The 16879-nt window shown below is 38.5% G+C and overlaps 1 protein-coding gene across 1 annotated transcript in view; it reads left to right on the top strand.

The window, feature by feature from the left end:
- MYBPC1 (myosin binding protein C1) overlaps nt 1-16879 on the top strand; it is a 105812-nt gene that overhangs the window by 27906 nt on the left and 61027 nt on the right. Inside the window, exons 9-11 of the mRNA XM_070754969.1 lie at nt 392-509; nt 6459-6507; nt 12792-12848. Coding sequence (XP_070611070.1) covers nt 392-509; nt 6459-6507; nt 12792-12848 — 224 coding nt within the window. The remainder of the gene's footprint in view (nt 1-391; nt 510-6458; nt 6508-12791; nt 12849-16879) is intronic.

Here is a 16879-nt window from a genome sequence, read left to right as displayed (position 1 = left end):
TTGGGAGAATTGGCGCTAGACTTATGGTTGGGGCTCACCACAACATAAGGAACTGTAGGCTCATAAAATTTCTGGGAAATGGGGGGTTGCTGTGATCAAAAGGAAAAACTATAACAGACCTGGAGTCAGTATAATTGCAATCCAGTTTGGAAGACCCAAAATTGTTGTCATCTTCTGGATGGTGAGAAGAAGATCAAGATTTTGGTTTTGGAAATCAATTATGAACAGATTAGTGTGTCAAAATAACAGAACTAAGAAATGTGAAAAATAACTTTAAAAATCAATCCATTTCATTATGTCAAAATACAAGATGCTCATAAGTAGGTGTGTTTAATTTCCAATTATTCTTGCGATTTTATATGAATAATTGCATTATACCTTTGGGTTTCAGATGTATACATTTGAGATGCAAATCATCAAAGCTAAGGAAAACTATGCAGGAAATTATAGATGTGAAGTAACATATAAGGATAAAGTTGACAGCTGTTCTTTTGATCTGGAAGTCCATGGTAAGAATATTTTTAATATATATATTTTAAAATATAGAATATGTATCACATATTAAGATAAAAACTTATTTATGTTCATATGTTTGTTAGTCAAATTTTGTTTATTTCAATTTAAATATTTAATAAAGATTATTTTTTTTAAAAGGTAAAAACTTCTTTTCCCAAAACTAACCCTGAATTTATTTCTCTACGCCATGTTAGATTTCAGATCCTGTAATTCCACAGACAAATTAGATTAACTCTGTGGGCCAGTGGGATTATAGAAGACGAAATCTATCCCAGGCTTGGGAAGGCTACTTTCTATTTACTTAAATTTTAAATGGCTTCCAGGCTAAGCATTTTCTTCCATATTTGAAAATTATCCTGCATTTTTAGCACTATTCAAAGATAATAAGCAGGAGTATGCCATCCTGAACAACTTTTTAGAGCTGGAATTGAAATCTATTTTAAAGGGTTTTTTGATTTGGCACTATGAAGTGGGGTTGAGGAAACTAAACTCAGAAAGACAAAAAAAGAAGAGATCAAAAGACTCATAGAAGATGAAAGCATCAAGAATTAGACAAAATATAATTTGTTACTACATCCCTAGAGTTTTGTACCTGTGTCCTGTTCTGTCGGGCTCTCTGGTAGAATCCTCCCAAAAATTCACAGGTACAAATTTCAGACACACACACGTTTGAAAATTCAAAACAATGTTCTTAATAATGAAAATTCACTTAAACCAAGCCCTCTTTTGGTATAGCAAAGAGCACTCGTCTCCAAACAAACTGGTAATTTATACAAGTCCCTTATCAGTCCTGTGATACTTAGCTTGCAGCTGTGAGGCAATTCACAGTCCTTCTTTCACAAAGTGAAACACACTTTGCTCTGGTTTAGTTTCAAAGCAGGGAAAAATCAGCACACAAGAAGTCAAAGTCAGTAAAGCAGTCATGAAACACAACAAACGATCAGATAATCCTCCACAATGGCCAAACCCACAGGCTGCTATTTATAGCGGCCTCACTAATTACCACAGCCCCACCCAACCACAGGTGGCCTCATTTTCTTTGATAATAATCTCTCAGTTTTTGTTGCCTTTGCATCGCTCTCCGCATGCGTGGCTGTATCATTAACTCTTGTTCTGAATCCAAGGAGGAGCTAGATAATTGATCTCCTTCTGAGCTGTCTGCCACACTCTCCTCCTCCCTGTCACTCATGTCTTCTTGGTCAGAGGAGCCTTCATCATCAGATTCCACCGGGGGCAAAACAGGCCTGCAGCATGTGGATGTCTCCCCCACATCCACAGTCCTTGGGGCAGGAGCTGGGCCAGAGCTAACCACATGTCCCCATTTCAAAGATATGTCAGTCCTATCTGGAAGTAAGACTGGTATCAATGTATTGGCATTTAGCTCCTAGGCTTTGGGATTTCTGACAATAATTTTTGATATACAAGACCCATTAATTTGGTCATGGTCTAATTGAAACATCCAGGAAACTTAAAAGGAAAAACGTCTGAAAGTCTACAGGACAGAATTGGACCACTATTGTATCCCAACAACTGGTACTGAGTAGCTAACGGCTCCTGAATGTGAAAGCTTCATGTAACATTTTGGCTAATATCCATGGAAAGACCTATCTATCTCCATCATATTTTAAAACACTCACTTTAATTCACAGTTGGCGGGAGAAAGGATTCAGAATATCTTTGAGCTGGTGAGCTCAGGCTATAGCCTTAAAGCAATTATTTCTGAAGCTTGCTGAAGTATTCGGTTTATATTTGGACAAAGTGGATACCGGGGCTGACGGATCAAGACTTTAAATTTATCCTTTTGGGAATGTCAAAAGCAGCTTTCATTTCGACTTGAGCAAAAGCTTTTTCCATTAGTAGATCATCACGAAACCCCAAAAGAAAGGAGATTAAGTCTTAAACTCCGTTGAAACCAAACTTTTCCTATCATTGTAGACAAAAGGATGAAATAAAAGGCCATCACATTTTGAATTATTTTAGCATAGGTACAGTGATACCTCGTCTTACAAACGCCTCATCATACAAACTTTTCGAGATACAAACCCAGGCTTTAAGATTTTTTTGCCTCTTCTTACAAACTATTTTCACCTTACAAACCTACCGCCGCCACTGGGATGCCCCGCCTCCGGACTTCCGTTGCCAGCGAAGCGCCCGTTTTTGCACTGCTGGGATTTCCCTGAGGCTCCCCTTCATGGGAAACCCCACCTCTGGACTTCCGTGTTTTTGTGATGCTGCAGAGGAATCCCAGCATTGCAAAAACGAGCGCTTCGCTGGCAACGGAAGTCCGGAGGTGGGGTTTCCCAGCGAGGGGAGCCTCAGTGAAATCGCAGCATCGCAAAAACACAGAGGTCCGGAGGTGGGGTTTCAAGGACTTCAGTGTTTTTGCGATGCTGCAATTTCACTGATGCTCCCTTCGCTGGGAAACCCCACCTCCAGACTTCCGTTGCCAGAGAAGCACTCGTTTTTGCAATGCTGGGATTCCCCTGCTGGGAGTCCCCTGCAGCATTGCAAAAACACAGAAGTCCAGAGGTGGAGTTTCCCATGAAGGGGAGCCTCAGGGGAATCCCAGCAGTGCAAAAACGGGCACTTCGGCTGGCAAAAGGGGTGAATTTTGAGCTTGCACGCATTAATCGCTTTTCCATTGATTCCTATGGGAAACATTGTTTCGTCTTACAAACTTTTCCCCTTAAGAACCTCGTCCCGGAATCAATTAAGTTTGTAAGACAAGATATCACTGTATAGATTTGTTAGCAAAAGAAGAAGAGCTGACATAGAAATGTAAGCAGAATTCTCCTTATTATTGCATAATGAAATCATCAAAACACCTTAGAGGTGTCTATATTAACACACCCTATTCTATATTTTTCTAGGAGGGTGAACTGTTTTTCCCAAACAGCAGATGTTGGAAAGTGGGATAATAGGTGTTGAATGATAGAACTGTCTTTGTCAAAATCATTTGGTGAAACTCCCTGTGCAAAGAAATGTTGTCAGTTCTATCTTTTAGAAATGAAATGAGAGTTGGAGAAAGGGCCATGTTTGAATTCCTCAGGGAGTAAACTATCTTAGGCTGTCTTTGTCTCTCAGAATTATTTGATGGCAGTCCAAGAGCAGAGCAGCAACCTCGCCATTGGTTTAGTATCCCAGTTGACTGAAGTTTACAAACAATGATGAAAACCTTCTTAGGGTATATTTTTAAGCCTCAGCCCCCAGCTTTAAAATGAAGCACAGATGGAAGATCAAAACCTAATACTTGTCTAGCATGTTTAGATCTGTCTAAACCTTATAAGAGAACCAGGTGTAGTGGTTAAGGCATAAGGTTAAAAATTGGGATATTTTGGACATAGAGCCAACTGGGTGACTTTGAGTCAATCACTTTCTCTCTCTCAGCCCTCAGAAGAAGGTAATGGCATGTATCTTCTGAAATCTTGCCCCCCCAAAACTGCAGAGATTTTTCCAGGCAGTTACCAGGAGCCAATACCGATTTGAAGGGAGGGGGAAAAAATGTCCTATGAGAATTTTCAGCATATAATTTATTTATGGATTAAATTGAGTCCATCCAAGATCAAAGGATTTAGATCTCAGTACGCCACAACTCCTGGAATTTTGCTAACCATATGGCTGTCAATAACATCTAACCAAGCCTTCCAAATATACAAGACTTGGATACTTGGAAGTCCAGTATCCAAGACTTCCAGGACACACACAGAGATGTTCACCCTAAGAACACAAATCTATCAGATTTCCAAGGTCAGGACCTTCAAGCCAGGGGTGGGTTCCTACCGGTACAGTACAGTGTGGGCACTCTGGTAGCAGCACACTGATGATGTAATTTAGGCGCGACGGGTTCTATCCCTTCTATTTTTATATCATTGTGTTTCTGGTTATTTAAAAATTCATCATCTTTAGAAAACAACTGTAACTGTTTCCAAAATATACAGTTAGTCCTTGACCTAGGACCACTATTGGGCCCAAAATTTCTGTTGCTAAGTGAAACAATTGTTAAGTGATTTTTGTCCCTTTTTACAACCTTGTTTGCTTTCTGAAAACTATTGATTATATTTATTTATTTATTTGATTTTTTTTTAATGCCGCCCTTCTACTTAGACTCAGGGAGGCATACAAATCTAAATAATAATAATGATGATGATGATGATGATGATGATGCAAGTGAAGCAGACAGTGGAAGAAGAGAAGCATGCATTAGCTGACTATGTGAAGGGGAGCAAAGAGTCAGCGTTGATGGAGGTCAACAATAGGAAGCTTCACAAGGTGAAGCAAACTAAGGACCAGTACAGAAAAACTGTAATTCAATGTCGTATGGACAGTTGGCAGAACAAAGCATTGCATGGGCAGTTCTCGGAGAAGATTGAAGGCAAAGTGGATAAAGAAAAGACCTGGTCATGGCTTACCAGTGGAACACTCAAAAAGGAGACAGAAGGTCTAATACTGGCGGCACAAGAACAGGCCATTAGAACAAATACTGTCAAAGCCAGAATTGAAAAATCAACAGACGATCCAAAGTGCAGACTCTGTAAAGAAACAGATGAAACAATCGATCACATACTCAGCTGCTACAAAAAGATCGCACAGACTGACTACAAGCATAAACATGATGCTGTGGCACAGATGATCCACTGGAACTTGTGCTGGAACTACCATTTACCAGTGGCAAAGAACTGGTGGGATCATAAGCCCGAAAAAGTGGTCGAAAATGAGCAAGCAAAACTACTGTGGGACTTCCGACTTCAGACTGACCGAATTCTGAAGCATAACACACCAGACATTGTGATCGTGGAGAAAAAGAAAGTATGGATCATCGACATTGCAATCCCAGGAGACAGCAGAGTTGAGGAGAAGCAGCTAGAGAAATTAGTGAAATACGAAGATCTAAAAATCGAACTGCAACGACTCTGGCATAAGCCCGTGAAAGTGGTCCCAGTGATACTTGGCACGCTGGGCACAGTGCCAAAGGATCTCAGCAGACATTTGAAAACCATTGTAATTGACAAAATCTCCATCTGTCAATTGCAAAAGGCCATTTTACTGGGATCAGCAAACATAATTCGCTGCTACATCACGCAGTCCTAGGTGCTTGGGAAGCACCCGACTGGTGATGAAATACGAAATCCAGCATAGTGATCTTGTTTGCTGTGTTGTACTGACATAATAATAATAACTATTACTATTATTGTTATTACTATTATTGTTATTACTATTACTATTATTACTATTATTATTATTATTATTATTATTATTATTATGTCAATACAACACAGCAAACGAGATCACGAAATCCAGCATAGTGATCTCGTTTGCTGTGCTGTATTGACATCATAATCATAATCATCGTAATCATCATCATCATCATAATATTGCCCCCACAATCCGGGTCTTCATATTATATCATGCAACTGCAGGGCAGGCTAGTAGTTGTTGTTTTTTTAACTCCACATTCTAAGGCTGAGAGAGAATAACTGACCCCCAAATCACCTGGATGGCTTCTATGCCTACCAAAAATTCCAACTTACGTCTCTTTACTCATAGTCTTGCACTTTAATTAGTAGACCACGCTGATATTCATTTTCTTCCTCTCTTTCATATATAATTTCCTTGATTATTATATTTGATTAAATTGCAGATTCAGGCTTTCAAAATTGCTTTCATTTTAGGAAGGAACTCTTTTATTATTTTTAATATTTATCATTTCAGGTTAAACTGTTCTGAATAATGAATTATGCTGCAAAGAGGTTTATAATACTGCCGAGGGTTGGATCCTTTTGTCATTTGCCAATAGGATTCTGTTCACCTACATTTACATGAATGTGACCATATCACATTCTAAATCAAATAAATGCCATATGTCGCACAGTAATGCTCTGCCTAAATTTAACCCTTGAGAAATTTCAAAAATGAAAACTTTAATTTTTTATTTATTTTTTTAGAATCGGTGTCTACACCATCAATAGATATCCGGTCTGCATTCAAAAGAAGGTAATTTTAAGTGATCTTGGAAACATCTTCAGTAATAGTAATTGAAAACGTCACACAAGGTACACTATCTTTAAATCCCCTTTGCAGGAAATAGGTTCAAACAAATCTAAAACGACCGACTACTTTGATTGTTCCCTACAAAACTCTTTACCTTATTTTTTTTGTTCCAAAATTGGTCCAACATATTAAGCAACTTCCAATTCTTCACAAAACAATTGAAAAACATGATCTATAAGATCAGATCAAACAGAATGTGTAGTAATATGTCAGAGCTTAAAATGTTCCTAGCTCCTTCTGTAATTATCTGATTGTGAGTTCCACAACTTTTTTAGATTTAGGGCGAGAAATTTAGGGGATCTGCTCCCGATATAGAAAAGTCCTATAATCCACTTTCCTTTCACTTCCTACAGTAGCCTCCAATGGTATATTTACACAGGTTGCTACTTAGTCAAGAAGATAAGGAGGATCCATTTTTTCTGCCAACTAATTTGATATGGTCTCCTTTGACCAGTCTTACCTACATGGACAGATCACTTTGACATATTAAAGAAAAAGGAACTGGCGACAAGAGTGTAAATCAGTTGTGGAACTTATATTTCCTTACACCTTCACTTAAGAAGCAGTTGAGAGAAGTGACTTTGCTTCAGAACCCGACCACCTGTTACGAGTTAGAACAGACTGTGAGATTTAACCTTACAGGCAGCTTGACTAAATGTGAAGTAAAAAACAATTGAGACTCTGATTTGTAAAATGATCTTTTATGGTTTAAGACCACTTAGATGCACCATATGTAGGGCACCACATGCCTTAGAATTATTTAGACTTAATAGCTTTTTAAAAATCTATTGCCACAAAGACATATTATTTTTATGTATAAAATCACATTAAAATTGCAATTAAATACAAGCTATATTTATTTATTGGATTTGTTAGATTTGTATGCCGCCCCACTCCGTAGACTCGGGGCGGCTAACAACAGTAATAAAAACAGCATATAACAATCCAATATTAAAACAGTTAAAAACCCTTATTATAAAACCAAACATACATACAGACATACCATGCATGAAATTGTAAAGGCCTAGGGGGAAAGAGTATCTCAGTTCCCCCATGCCTGGCGGCAGAGGTGGGTTTTAAGAAGCTTATGAAAGGCAAGGAGGGTGGGGGCAATTCTAATCTCTGGGGGAGTTGGTTCCAGAGAGCCGGGGCTGCCACAGAGAAGGCTCTTCTCCTGGGTCCCGCCAAGCGACATTGTTTAGTTGATGGGACCCAGAGAAGACCCACTCTGTGGGACCTAACTGGTTGCTGGGATTCGTGCAGCAGAAGGCGGTCCCTGAGATAATCTGGTCCGGTGCCATGAAGGGCTTTATAGGTCATAACCAACACTTTGAATTGTGACCGGAAACTGATCGGCAACCAATGCTGACTGCGGAGTGTTGGTGTAACATGGGCATATTTGGGAAAGCCCATGATTGCTCTCGCAGCTGCATTCTGCACGACCTGAAGTTTCCGAACACTCTTCAAAGGTAGCCCCATATAGAGAGCATTACAGTAGTTGAGCCTCGAGGTGATGAGGGCATGAGTGACTGTGAGCAGTGACTCCCGGTCCAAATAGGGCCGCAACTGGTACACCAGGCGAACCTGGGCAAACGCCCTGGTAAAGCTAAGGAGGAATAGAGTAGAAGAATAGAGGATAGAAGAATAGAGGAGAAAGGGAGAGCTAAAGACCATGAATATTTGAACAAGCTAATCTTTGTTCCTTAAAAAACCTGATTAGATTTTTTAATATAGTACTGTATTTTACAGTTTTTCAAAAATGTTGTTGCCGTATTTTTTGGAGTGTTAGACATACCTCTTTCCTCCCTAAAAGAGACTGAAAATTTGTGTGCATCTTATACTTCAAATGTAGCTTTTTCAAAGCGTTCCCCCCCCCCCCAGCCCTAACTAGGTGCTAATGATCTTCCCAGCTTCTTATTCCCTATGAAGGTTTTTTCCTTCCCTAAATTTTTGCAGGCTTTCTCAGCCCTAAGCAGGGGATAAAATAATATGTTGAAACTGAACAGACAAAGGACGCTAGCCACATGAAAACCTGATAGGTAGATTTTTCCCCCTATTTTCCTCCAGCAAAATTAAGGTGCGTCTTATACTCTGAAAAATACGGTACTTTTGGACCATTTTCCCCCTTCCATTCAGTCATATCTGATTCTTGGAAACTGCCTAGTCAAGTCCCTGCACTTTTCTTAGCCATTTTTTCCCAAAGTTACTTGCCGTTGCTTCTTTCTTGGAACTGAGAGAAAGTTACTGGCCCAAGGTCTTTCAGTTGCCTTTGTGCCTAAAGGCAGGACTCGAACTCACAACCTTCTGGTTTCTAGCCTCATGACTTCCCCACTATTCCAAACTGGTTCTCAGGTATTTAACTACGAATCTCTCATTATTAAATAAATTTGAGCAGCTGAATCCTTTGTTGACTACAACTCCATTCTATACAACTCCATGAAGACCTCCTGGTTCCTCCACTGAATCAGAAGCAGTAATGGGCTGCTCCCCTCATCCCTGGGTGGTAGTAAGTTTATGCACTATTTATTGAATACTTAATAGATTTTTTTTTATTGTCCTTCCTTCTCTAGTACCTTAATATGATCCTTAATTACTTCTAAAATAGGAAATAATTAAATAGTATGTTTTATCCATAAACCCTGTAATCATTTTCATCATTATCTAGAACTGAACTTTCATAGCAATTAAAGAAAATTGAGCTACTTGCCTAATCTGTTATCATGCTGAACCCTAAAATGTTACTGTGCTCCTCAACAAACAATGCTGTCTACCATTTGTCCTTTTTGTGGCTATTCAAATAATGTGACTTAATCAACTGAAAAAGAGTCCAAGCACCTATTTGAAAGCTTATCTTGATCACTAAGCCACTCCCATCCAGTCACATGACCTTTAAGCCACCCTGGTCTCATGATTGTCAAGCCACTCCCACCTGGTCACATGGCCAGCAAGCCACTCCTACCCAGTTACATGACCATTAAGCCACACCCACAATGTAGTCGTAAATTTTTTTGCAGCCCTTCACTGATCAGAAGGAAGCATTTGATTCTACATGAACTTGAAACTTCTCTATTTATTTTACCGGCCAATATTCAGGTTCTAAGATAAGAATTGTAAGGATCTGACAAGGTGACTTTGGAGAAAATATTCTGAAACCTTACAAAAAAAGAAAGTTTAGATGCAGGCCTTGAACCCTAGAAAGGAGAAAGTGATGTATCAAGAATAGACTCAGCCTGGCTCCTCCCTGACTCCTTTTGAGGGAAGGGAAAACACAATCAGACTTATATATATATTCTTTGAACATAGCCTATCACAAGAAAGCATGGTTCTAGTTCTCTTGTGGAAACTGTTTTCTGATCTAAACAATCTCACAGAACTGATTGTCAATTGTTTTTAAGAGGGCAAAAGAAGGCTTTTATAAAGTTTTAAAAAAGATTTTATACCCAGCAAAAAAAAAATAATCAATGCCATATTAACTTTTTCTAATATTCTTTTAAATAAGCAGAAATATAAAATTCTGTTTCAAGAAACTACCAATTGTGATGTCATTTTTTTTTTTTAAAAAAAAGATACGTCTACTTAATTTTGTTCTCCATCTAGTATTATTTCTGGTGACTTTGAAATTTGATGTTGCAATCGATGTGGTGGAAGAGAAATAAACAGATAACAGAATAAATGCAGGTTGCATGTACATTAGTGCAAGGGAATAGAATGTTTTAGCTGTGTGGCTGGTTGGTTGATTGATTGATTGATTGATTATATGCTATCAAGTCAATGTTGACTTTTAGCAACCACATAAATACATTTTCTCCTTGACAATTTGTCGCTCACCTGGTCTTTCGGATCTTCCAATGATGTTCCCATTGCAGTTGCTATTGAGCCCACCTACTTTATCATTGGGTTTCCTCTTCCTTTTCCTTTCACTTCCCCAGCATTAGAGCCTCCTCCAGAGAGCTAAGTCTTCATGTAAAGTAGAAGATCCTGGTCATTTGCATCTCAAGTTTTGGGTTGATCTATTTGTTTGTTTTGAGATTATCCATGGTATTCTCAAGAGTTTTCTTCAACACCAGATCTCAAAAGTGTCAACACTTTTTCTATGCCTCTTCTTCAAAGTCCAACTTCACTTCCATAGTAGGTCACGGTGAATACCCACTGCCTGAATTATTCTGATTTTTGTAGACTTAGACATATCCTGGCATCTGAATGCCTCCTCCATGATCTTTATAGTTATTCTGCCAAGTACCAGTCTGTGTTTATTTCTTGACTTCTTATTCTTTTACTATTGATGTTTGATCCTAAAAGAAGATGCTATCTCCCACTTCAATATCTTCTCTGTCAATTCTAAATATGGCTGTTGTACCTGTTGTCTTTAGTTTGGTCTTCTTTAAATGTAATTACTATGTTTTCATGGTGGTTTTTATTGCTAGAGCTTGCCAATCCCTTGCATTTTCAGCTATCTGAATAGTCTCATTAGTAAAATGTAGATTGATGTTTCTTCCTCCAGTTTTAAAACCACGCTCAACTTTTTCCAATCCAGCTGTCTTAATACGCATTCAATGTATAGGTTGAATAAATACACAGTGATACCTCGTCTTACAAACGCCTCGTCATACAAACTTTTTGAGATACAAACCCGGGGTTTAAGATTTTTTGCCTCTTCTTACAAACTATTTTCACCATACAAACCCAAGCCGACGCCCGGACTTCTGTTGCCAGCGAAGTGCCCATTTTTGTGCTGCTGGGATTCCCCTGAGGCTCCCCTCCATGGGAAACACCACCTCCAGACTTCCACGTTTTTGCGATGCTGCAGGGAAATCCCAGCAGCGCAAAAATGGGCACTTCGCTGACAACGGAAGTCCGGAGGTGGGGTTTCCCAATGTGGGGAGCCTTAGCGAAATCACAGCATCACAAAAAACACGGAAGTCCAGAGGTGAGGTTTCGAGGACTTCCGTGTTTTTACGATGCTGCAATTTCACTGATGCTCCTTTCATTGGGAAACCGCACCTCTGGACTTCCGTTGCCAGCAAAGCGCTTGTTTTTGCGCTGCTGGGATTCCCCTGCAGCATTGCAAAAACACGGAAGTCTGGAGGTGGGGTTTCCCATGGAGGTGAGCCTCAGGGGAATCCCAGCAGCGCCAAAACGGGTGCTTCGGTTGGCAAAAGGGGTGAATTTTGGGCTTCCACGCATTAATAGCTTTTCCATTGATTTCTATGGGAAACATTGTTTCGTCTTACAAACTTTTCACCTTAAGAACCTCGTCCCGGACCCAATTAAGTTTGTAAGACAAGGTATCGCTGTATTTAAGGGAAGAGAATATAAAGCGTTTCTTCTCCCGTAGCCATGCAATAGGAAGAGATAATTCCCTATTCACACACAGACAACAAAACAACCTAGCTCTCCCCCTGCCACTTTTTTAAAAATTACCGATATACACTGGTTTACATATTTTCCCAGTTATTGCCTAAGCAGGCAAGCCTGGTTTCAAGCTGTTGAATTCAGTGCCAAGGCAATCCTTAGAGAAGCAAAACACATTAAACTCTATTTATAAATATTTCAGTGATAGTGTTCATGCTCAATATGTTCTAAACATGCATTTGTCTATTTTTAACTATCTTTCGCTATGGCTTCCCATTTTTACAATCATGCAACATGTTATGCATGTGAGGTAGGATCTCAGCTTCTCAGATTCTCCTTGCTAACTAGTCTAAAAAGAAACTTAATTCATTTTGTACAATTTTGCATTGTTTTGTACAGCGCGAATAACAATGCAAGTATTTGATTAATACTTAAAGCAGAGTTCAACATAAGCCCTTTATTTTATTCATCGATGCATTTTTAGGTACGCACACTGGAAGCTGTTAAAAGCCCTGTGTGCTAACTCACCTTAAAAACACGTTTGTGTTACACAAACATATAACACAAATTGGGGGCAAATTTATGATTCTACTTACAAGAATTTGCCTGAAACAGGTATAACCTGGAGCAATGCAAATCTTTGTGTTCATGTTTCACAAGTGCTTGTTGCAGAAAGTGTAAATCCTGTGAAAAAGAATACAAGTTTGTGTTGACATAATAGTTTTTTTCTTGTGTGTCGGCATATATATTGCATTGGTAGGGCAGCTAGGATATATGCAATATGTATTGTTTGACTTTCTGCATATTAAATGAAGACTTGATCTTTTTTTGTTTGTTTGTTTGTTTTTGTTTGTTTGTTTGTTTATTAATAACAGTGGTGAAGGACAAGAGGATGCAGGAGAACTTGACTTTAGTGGTCTCCTGAAACGTAGGTGAGAACCAAGCAATGGAGCAATGTTTATTCAAAATGGTTAAGTTCGTGCATAGCAACTGTCAGGTGTAGAGTTAATACATTCAGAAAATGTTACAGGTTTTCCTTTATTTTATAAAAGCTGAGTTCTCAAAAGAACAACGCATGTTTAAATTTAAGTCAGCACATTGACAAGAAATGAGTTAAATCCTAGGACAGTGATGGCGAACCTTTTTTCCCATGGGTGCCGAAAGTGCACGGGCGTGCACTATTGTGCATGTACAAGTGCCCATACCCATAATTCAATGCCTGGGGAGGGTGAAAACGGCCTCTCTCTTCCCCTGGATGGCTCTGGAGGCCAGAAATGGCCCGTTTCCCAACTTCTGGTGGGCCCGGTAACCCATTTTTCACCCTCCTCAGGCATTGGAGCCTGGAGAGGGCAAAAATGTCCTCCCCTGTTCCCCCAGAGGCCCTCTGTAAGCCGAAAATGCCCTTCCATAGCCTCCATGTGAGCCGAAAATCAACTGGCTGGCATGCACATGCACATTGGAGCTGAATTAGGGCAATAGCTTATACGCCAGCAGATATGGCTCCGCGTGTCACCTTTGGCACCCTTGCCATATGTTCGTCATCACTGTCCTAGGATATAATGCTATTTCTTACAGTTGAAGAAATTATTCAACTGTAATTATTATTATGCTTTAATAATTACATTGAAGTATCTCAGATAAATTGAAGTATAACATAAGATGAAGGTTTTTTGTGTTTTGTCTGGCATGCTTTTTCCTTCCTATATGGAGAGGAGAAATTCAAACAAATGATCCTGGTATGGAATTTTTATTTTAAAGAAAATTAAACTGACCTGGAGAATTCATTTTCTAAGCATACAGACCACAGAAGAAAACTTTTCTTACCCTGTTTTCTGCTAGAATGCTACAAAACGATTTACTAATCATTTTGTATAATAACTGTACATGTTTTCATAGGGTGACTCTAAACATAAGCATCTCTCTGGAATTTGAGAAGGTGTTATAAAACGAGACACATGGAAATATTTTTTTAAAAAAATTAGAATAATCCAAGAAGCTGTCAGCTGTACTTAAAATCCTGTGATATGATTAACAACACAAACAAGTGTTCAGGCACTTGTATTTTTATAGTTCTATATGGTTTTGATTTTCCACACTCTATTCTGCTACAACAGACTACAAGAACAATAATAGTTAAGACTGACAAGACTGAGATCCCGTTTCAAGTTTGCGTGGTGAACATAGTTCCCCACTACATTTATTTTATCAATAAAATAAATGTTGTGACCAGCTCAGATCAAAAATCAAGTAAACAGCCCAAACAAAGAACCTCCAAGATAATTTTTACCAACATTGACAGGGCAAACCATTAAAAAATTAATTGAGAATAAACTCCATTCCTTACTAGCACTGATGATGTTATCTAATTTGTGTAATGAAAAGGTTTAGAGTCACCAAGGATCTTTCATTTCTTTTATTTTCTTTCTAATGGGATTAGTAAGAGAAAGAGCACTTGGATTTGTATACCACTTTATAGTGCTTTACAGCCCTCACTAGGCGGCTTAGAGCCAGCACATTGCCCCCAAGAATCTGGGTCCTCATTTTACCCACCTTGGAAGGGTGGAAGGTTGAGTCAACCTTGAGCCAGTGAAGATTGAAGGAATCAAACTCATAGCAATGGGCAGAGTTAGCCTGCAGTACTACATTCTAACCAATGCGTATCACAGTTCTTACCCTGTTTCCCCGAAAATCAGTCACCCCCAAAAGTAAGATATAGGAGAGGTTTCGTAGAATTGCCTAATATAAGGCATCCCCGAAAGTAAGATGTAGGAGATGTTCCATTTCGCACCATTCCCGAACAGAACATATATAACACTGCTGTCCATAAATTGCATCCCAAAACGCTGCATCAATCAGATTTAAAACACATCCAACATGCATCAAACATGCAGCTGCGTGTTTGGATGCGTTTTTGTTGCAGCAGGATACAGAATACAATTCATTGGAAAAAAATAAGACATCACCTGAAAATAAGACGTAGCACATCTTTGGGAGCAAAAATTAATATAAGACACTGTCTTATTTTCGGGGAAACACGGTATTGTATTGTGAGCAATTGGGGTTTATTCAGAGAAGGATGGTGGATAAATCAAATTCTTTTATTTTGTGCTTTACATTCAAGTTGACTGGCTGGATAAGTCCCCAAAGTTTTATTGACAAGATTTCAGGAGTCGCTTGCCATTGCCTCCTTCCTATGGCTAAGAGAAAGTGATAGGCCCAAGGCCACACAGCCCAAGTCTAGCAAAACTAGAATTAACAGCCTGCTGGTTTCCATTCTAGCGCCGTAACTTTACAGATAGTCCTTGAGTTATGACTGCAACTGAGCCCAACATTTCTGTTGCTAAATGAGACAATTGTTCAATGAAAGATTCACCACTTTACCATCTTCCTTGCCACATTGTCAAGTGAATCACTGAGATTGTTAAGTTAGTAACATTGAAGTTGTTGAATGATTCTAGCTTCCCTATTGACTTTCCTTGTCAGAAAGTCATAAAAGGTGGTCACATGACCTCAGGATTCTGCAAGCATCACAAACGTGAGCCAGTCGGATGCTGCAACAGTCATAAATGTGAAAAAAGGGTCATAAGTCACTTTTTTCATTGTCGTTAACTTCGAACAGTCACTAAACAAACAATTGTAAATCAAGAAGTTCCTGTATACCTAAACTGATTCCAACGCTTTTAAATAAAATTAAATAAAAACACACATGTGGAACGGGTAGTATATGACTCCAAAACATAGCAGATACTGTTCTCCAATAAATTATTTTAAAAGTTAAACCAAGCTTTTTAAAAAAAGTTTTAATTCTAATTTTAATTAATAATTTAATTTTAATTCCTACCAGGTCTTCATTCTTTCTTTCTCTTTCCATATGTATATTTCATACGCTTGGCTTTACTTTTATGGTTTTATGATTTCCTACTAAGATGCAACTTAATGCACAGAAAACCCTTTCATTAGAGTTTGTGATAGTGTGAAATGATGACTTTGGATAACATTAATCTTGTTGCATATGGATATAAATGTCTCTTTATTGATGTGTAGAAATGTATTGTTATGTTGATAGTGGAATCATGCTTTGAAGTGAATCTGAGGACTTCTCTTAAATATTAAAAATGAAACTTCAATCTCCAAGAGTAGGATACTGACAATCAAGAAGAGCATTGAAATAGGCATCTACTTCCTGTCTAAGCATAACTGAGTTTTGCTTTATTAACCTAATTATTTTTTAAACAGATCTCTAGCAAATGATGCAGTTATTCTCACTTCCTAAAAAAAATTGTTAAACATGGTCTGATTTTTAAAAATTGATTTATCAGTCAACTTGCAACATTCTTTTCAATATATAACTTCAGTGTTTTATGCCAAATATAATATTCTAAACTTATTTAACTGGGTTTTTGAACTGCTATTTTTAGAGGTTTAGAATTTCTGAAAGTTTACTCAATACGTTGTGCAGAGTTTAAGCCACTAGTGTTGGAATATCAGTATCAATTTAAAATTTAATGCTGCTGATTTCAATAGAACAGAAGCCAAGTTACAGGCAGTTCTCCACTTACAACCAAAATTGCAAGTCAGTTTTTAAGAGAATTGCATCCGATTTTACACCTTTATTCCCATGGTTGTTAAGCAAATCACTCCATTGTTAACCAATCACATGGTTTTAAATTGAATCCAGGGTTGGAATCCCTGTTGACTTTGCCTATAAAGAAAGTTGGTTGAAAAGGTGACCACATGACTCAAGCGTTGCTGTTTTCCTAACACATGAATTTTGATCATGTGATCATGGGGATGCTGTAATAGTTGTAAGTGTGAAACCTGGTCGTAAGTCACTTTTTTCAGTGCTGTTATAACTTCAAACTTATGCTAAACATAAGAGGACTATCTATTTATGGATTGATGTAGGGCAGTGATGGCTAATCTATGGCACGGGTGCCACTGGTGGCACATGGAGTCATATCTG

Source organism: Erythrolamprus reginae, chromosome 6, assembly GCF_031021105.1.
Source record: "Erythrolamprus reginae isolate rEryReg1 chromosome 6, rEryReg1.hap1, whole genome shotgun sequence".
Classification (NCBI taxonomy): Eukaryota; Metazoa; Chordata; class Lepidosauria; order Squamata; family Dipsadidae; genus Erythrolamprus; species Erythrolamprus reginae.
The sequence above is the reverse complement of the archived record's forward strand: the minus strand, read 5'-3'. Positions and strand labels throughout refer to the sequence as shown.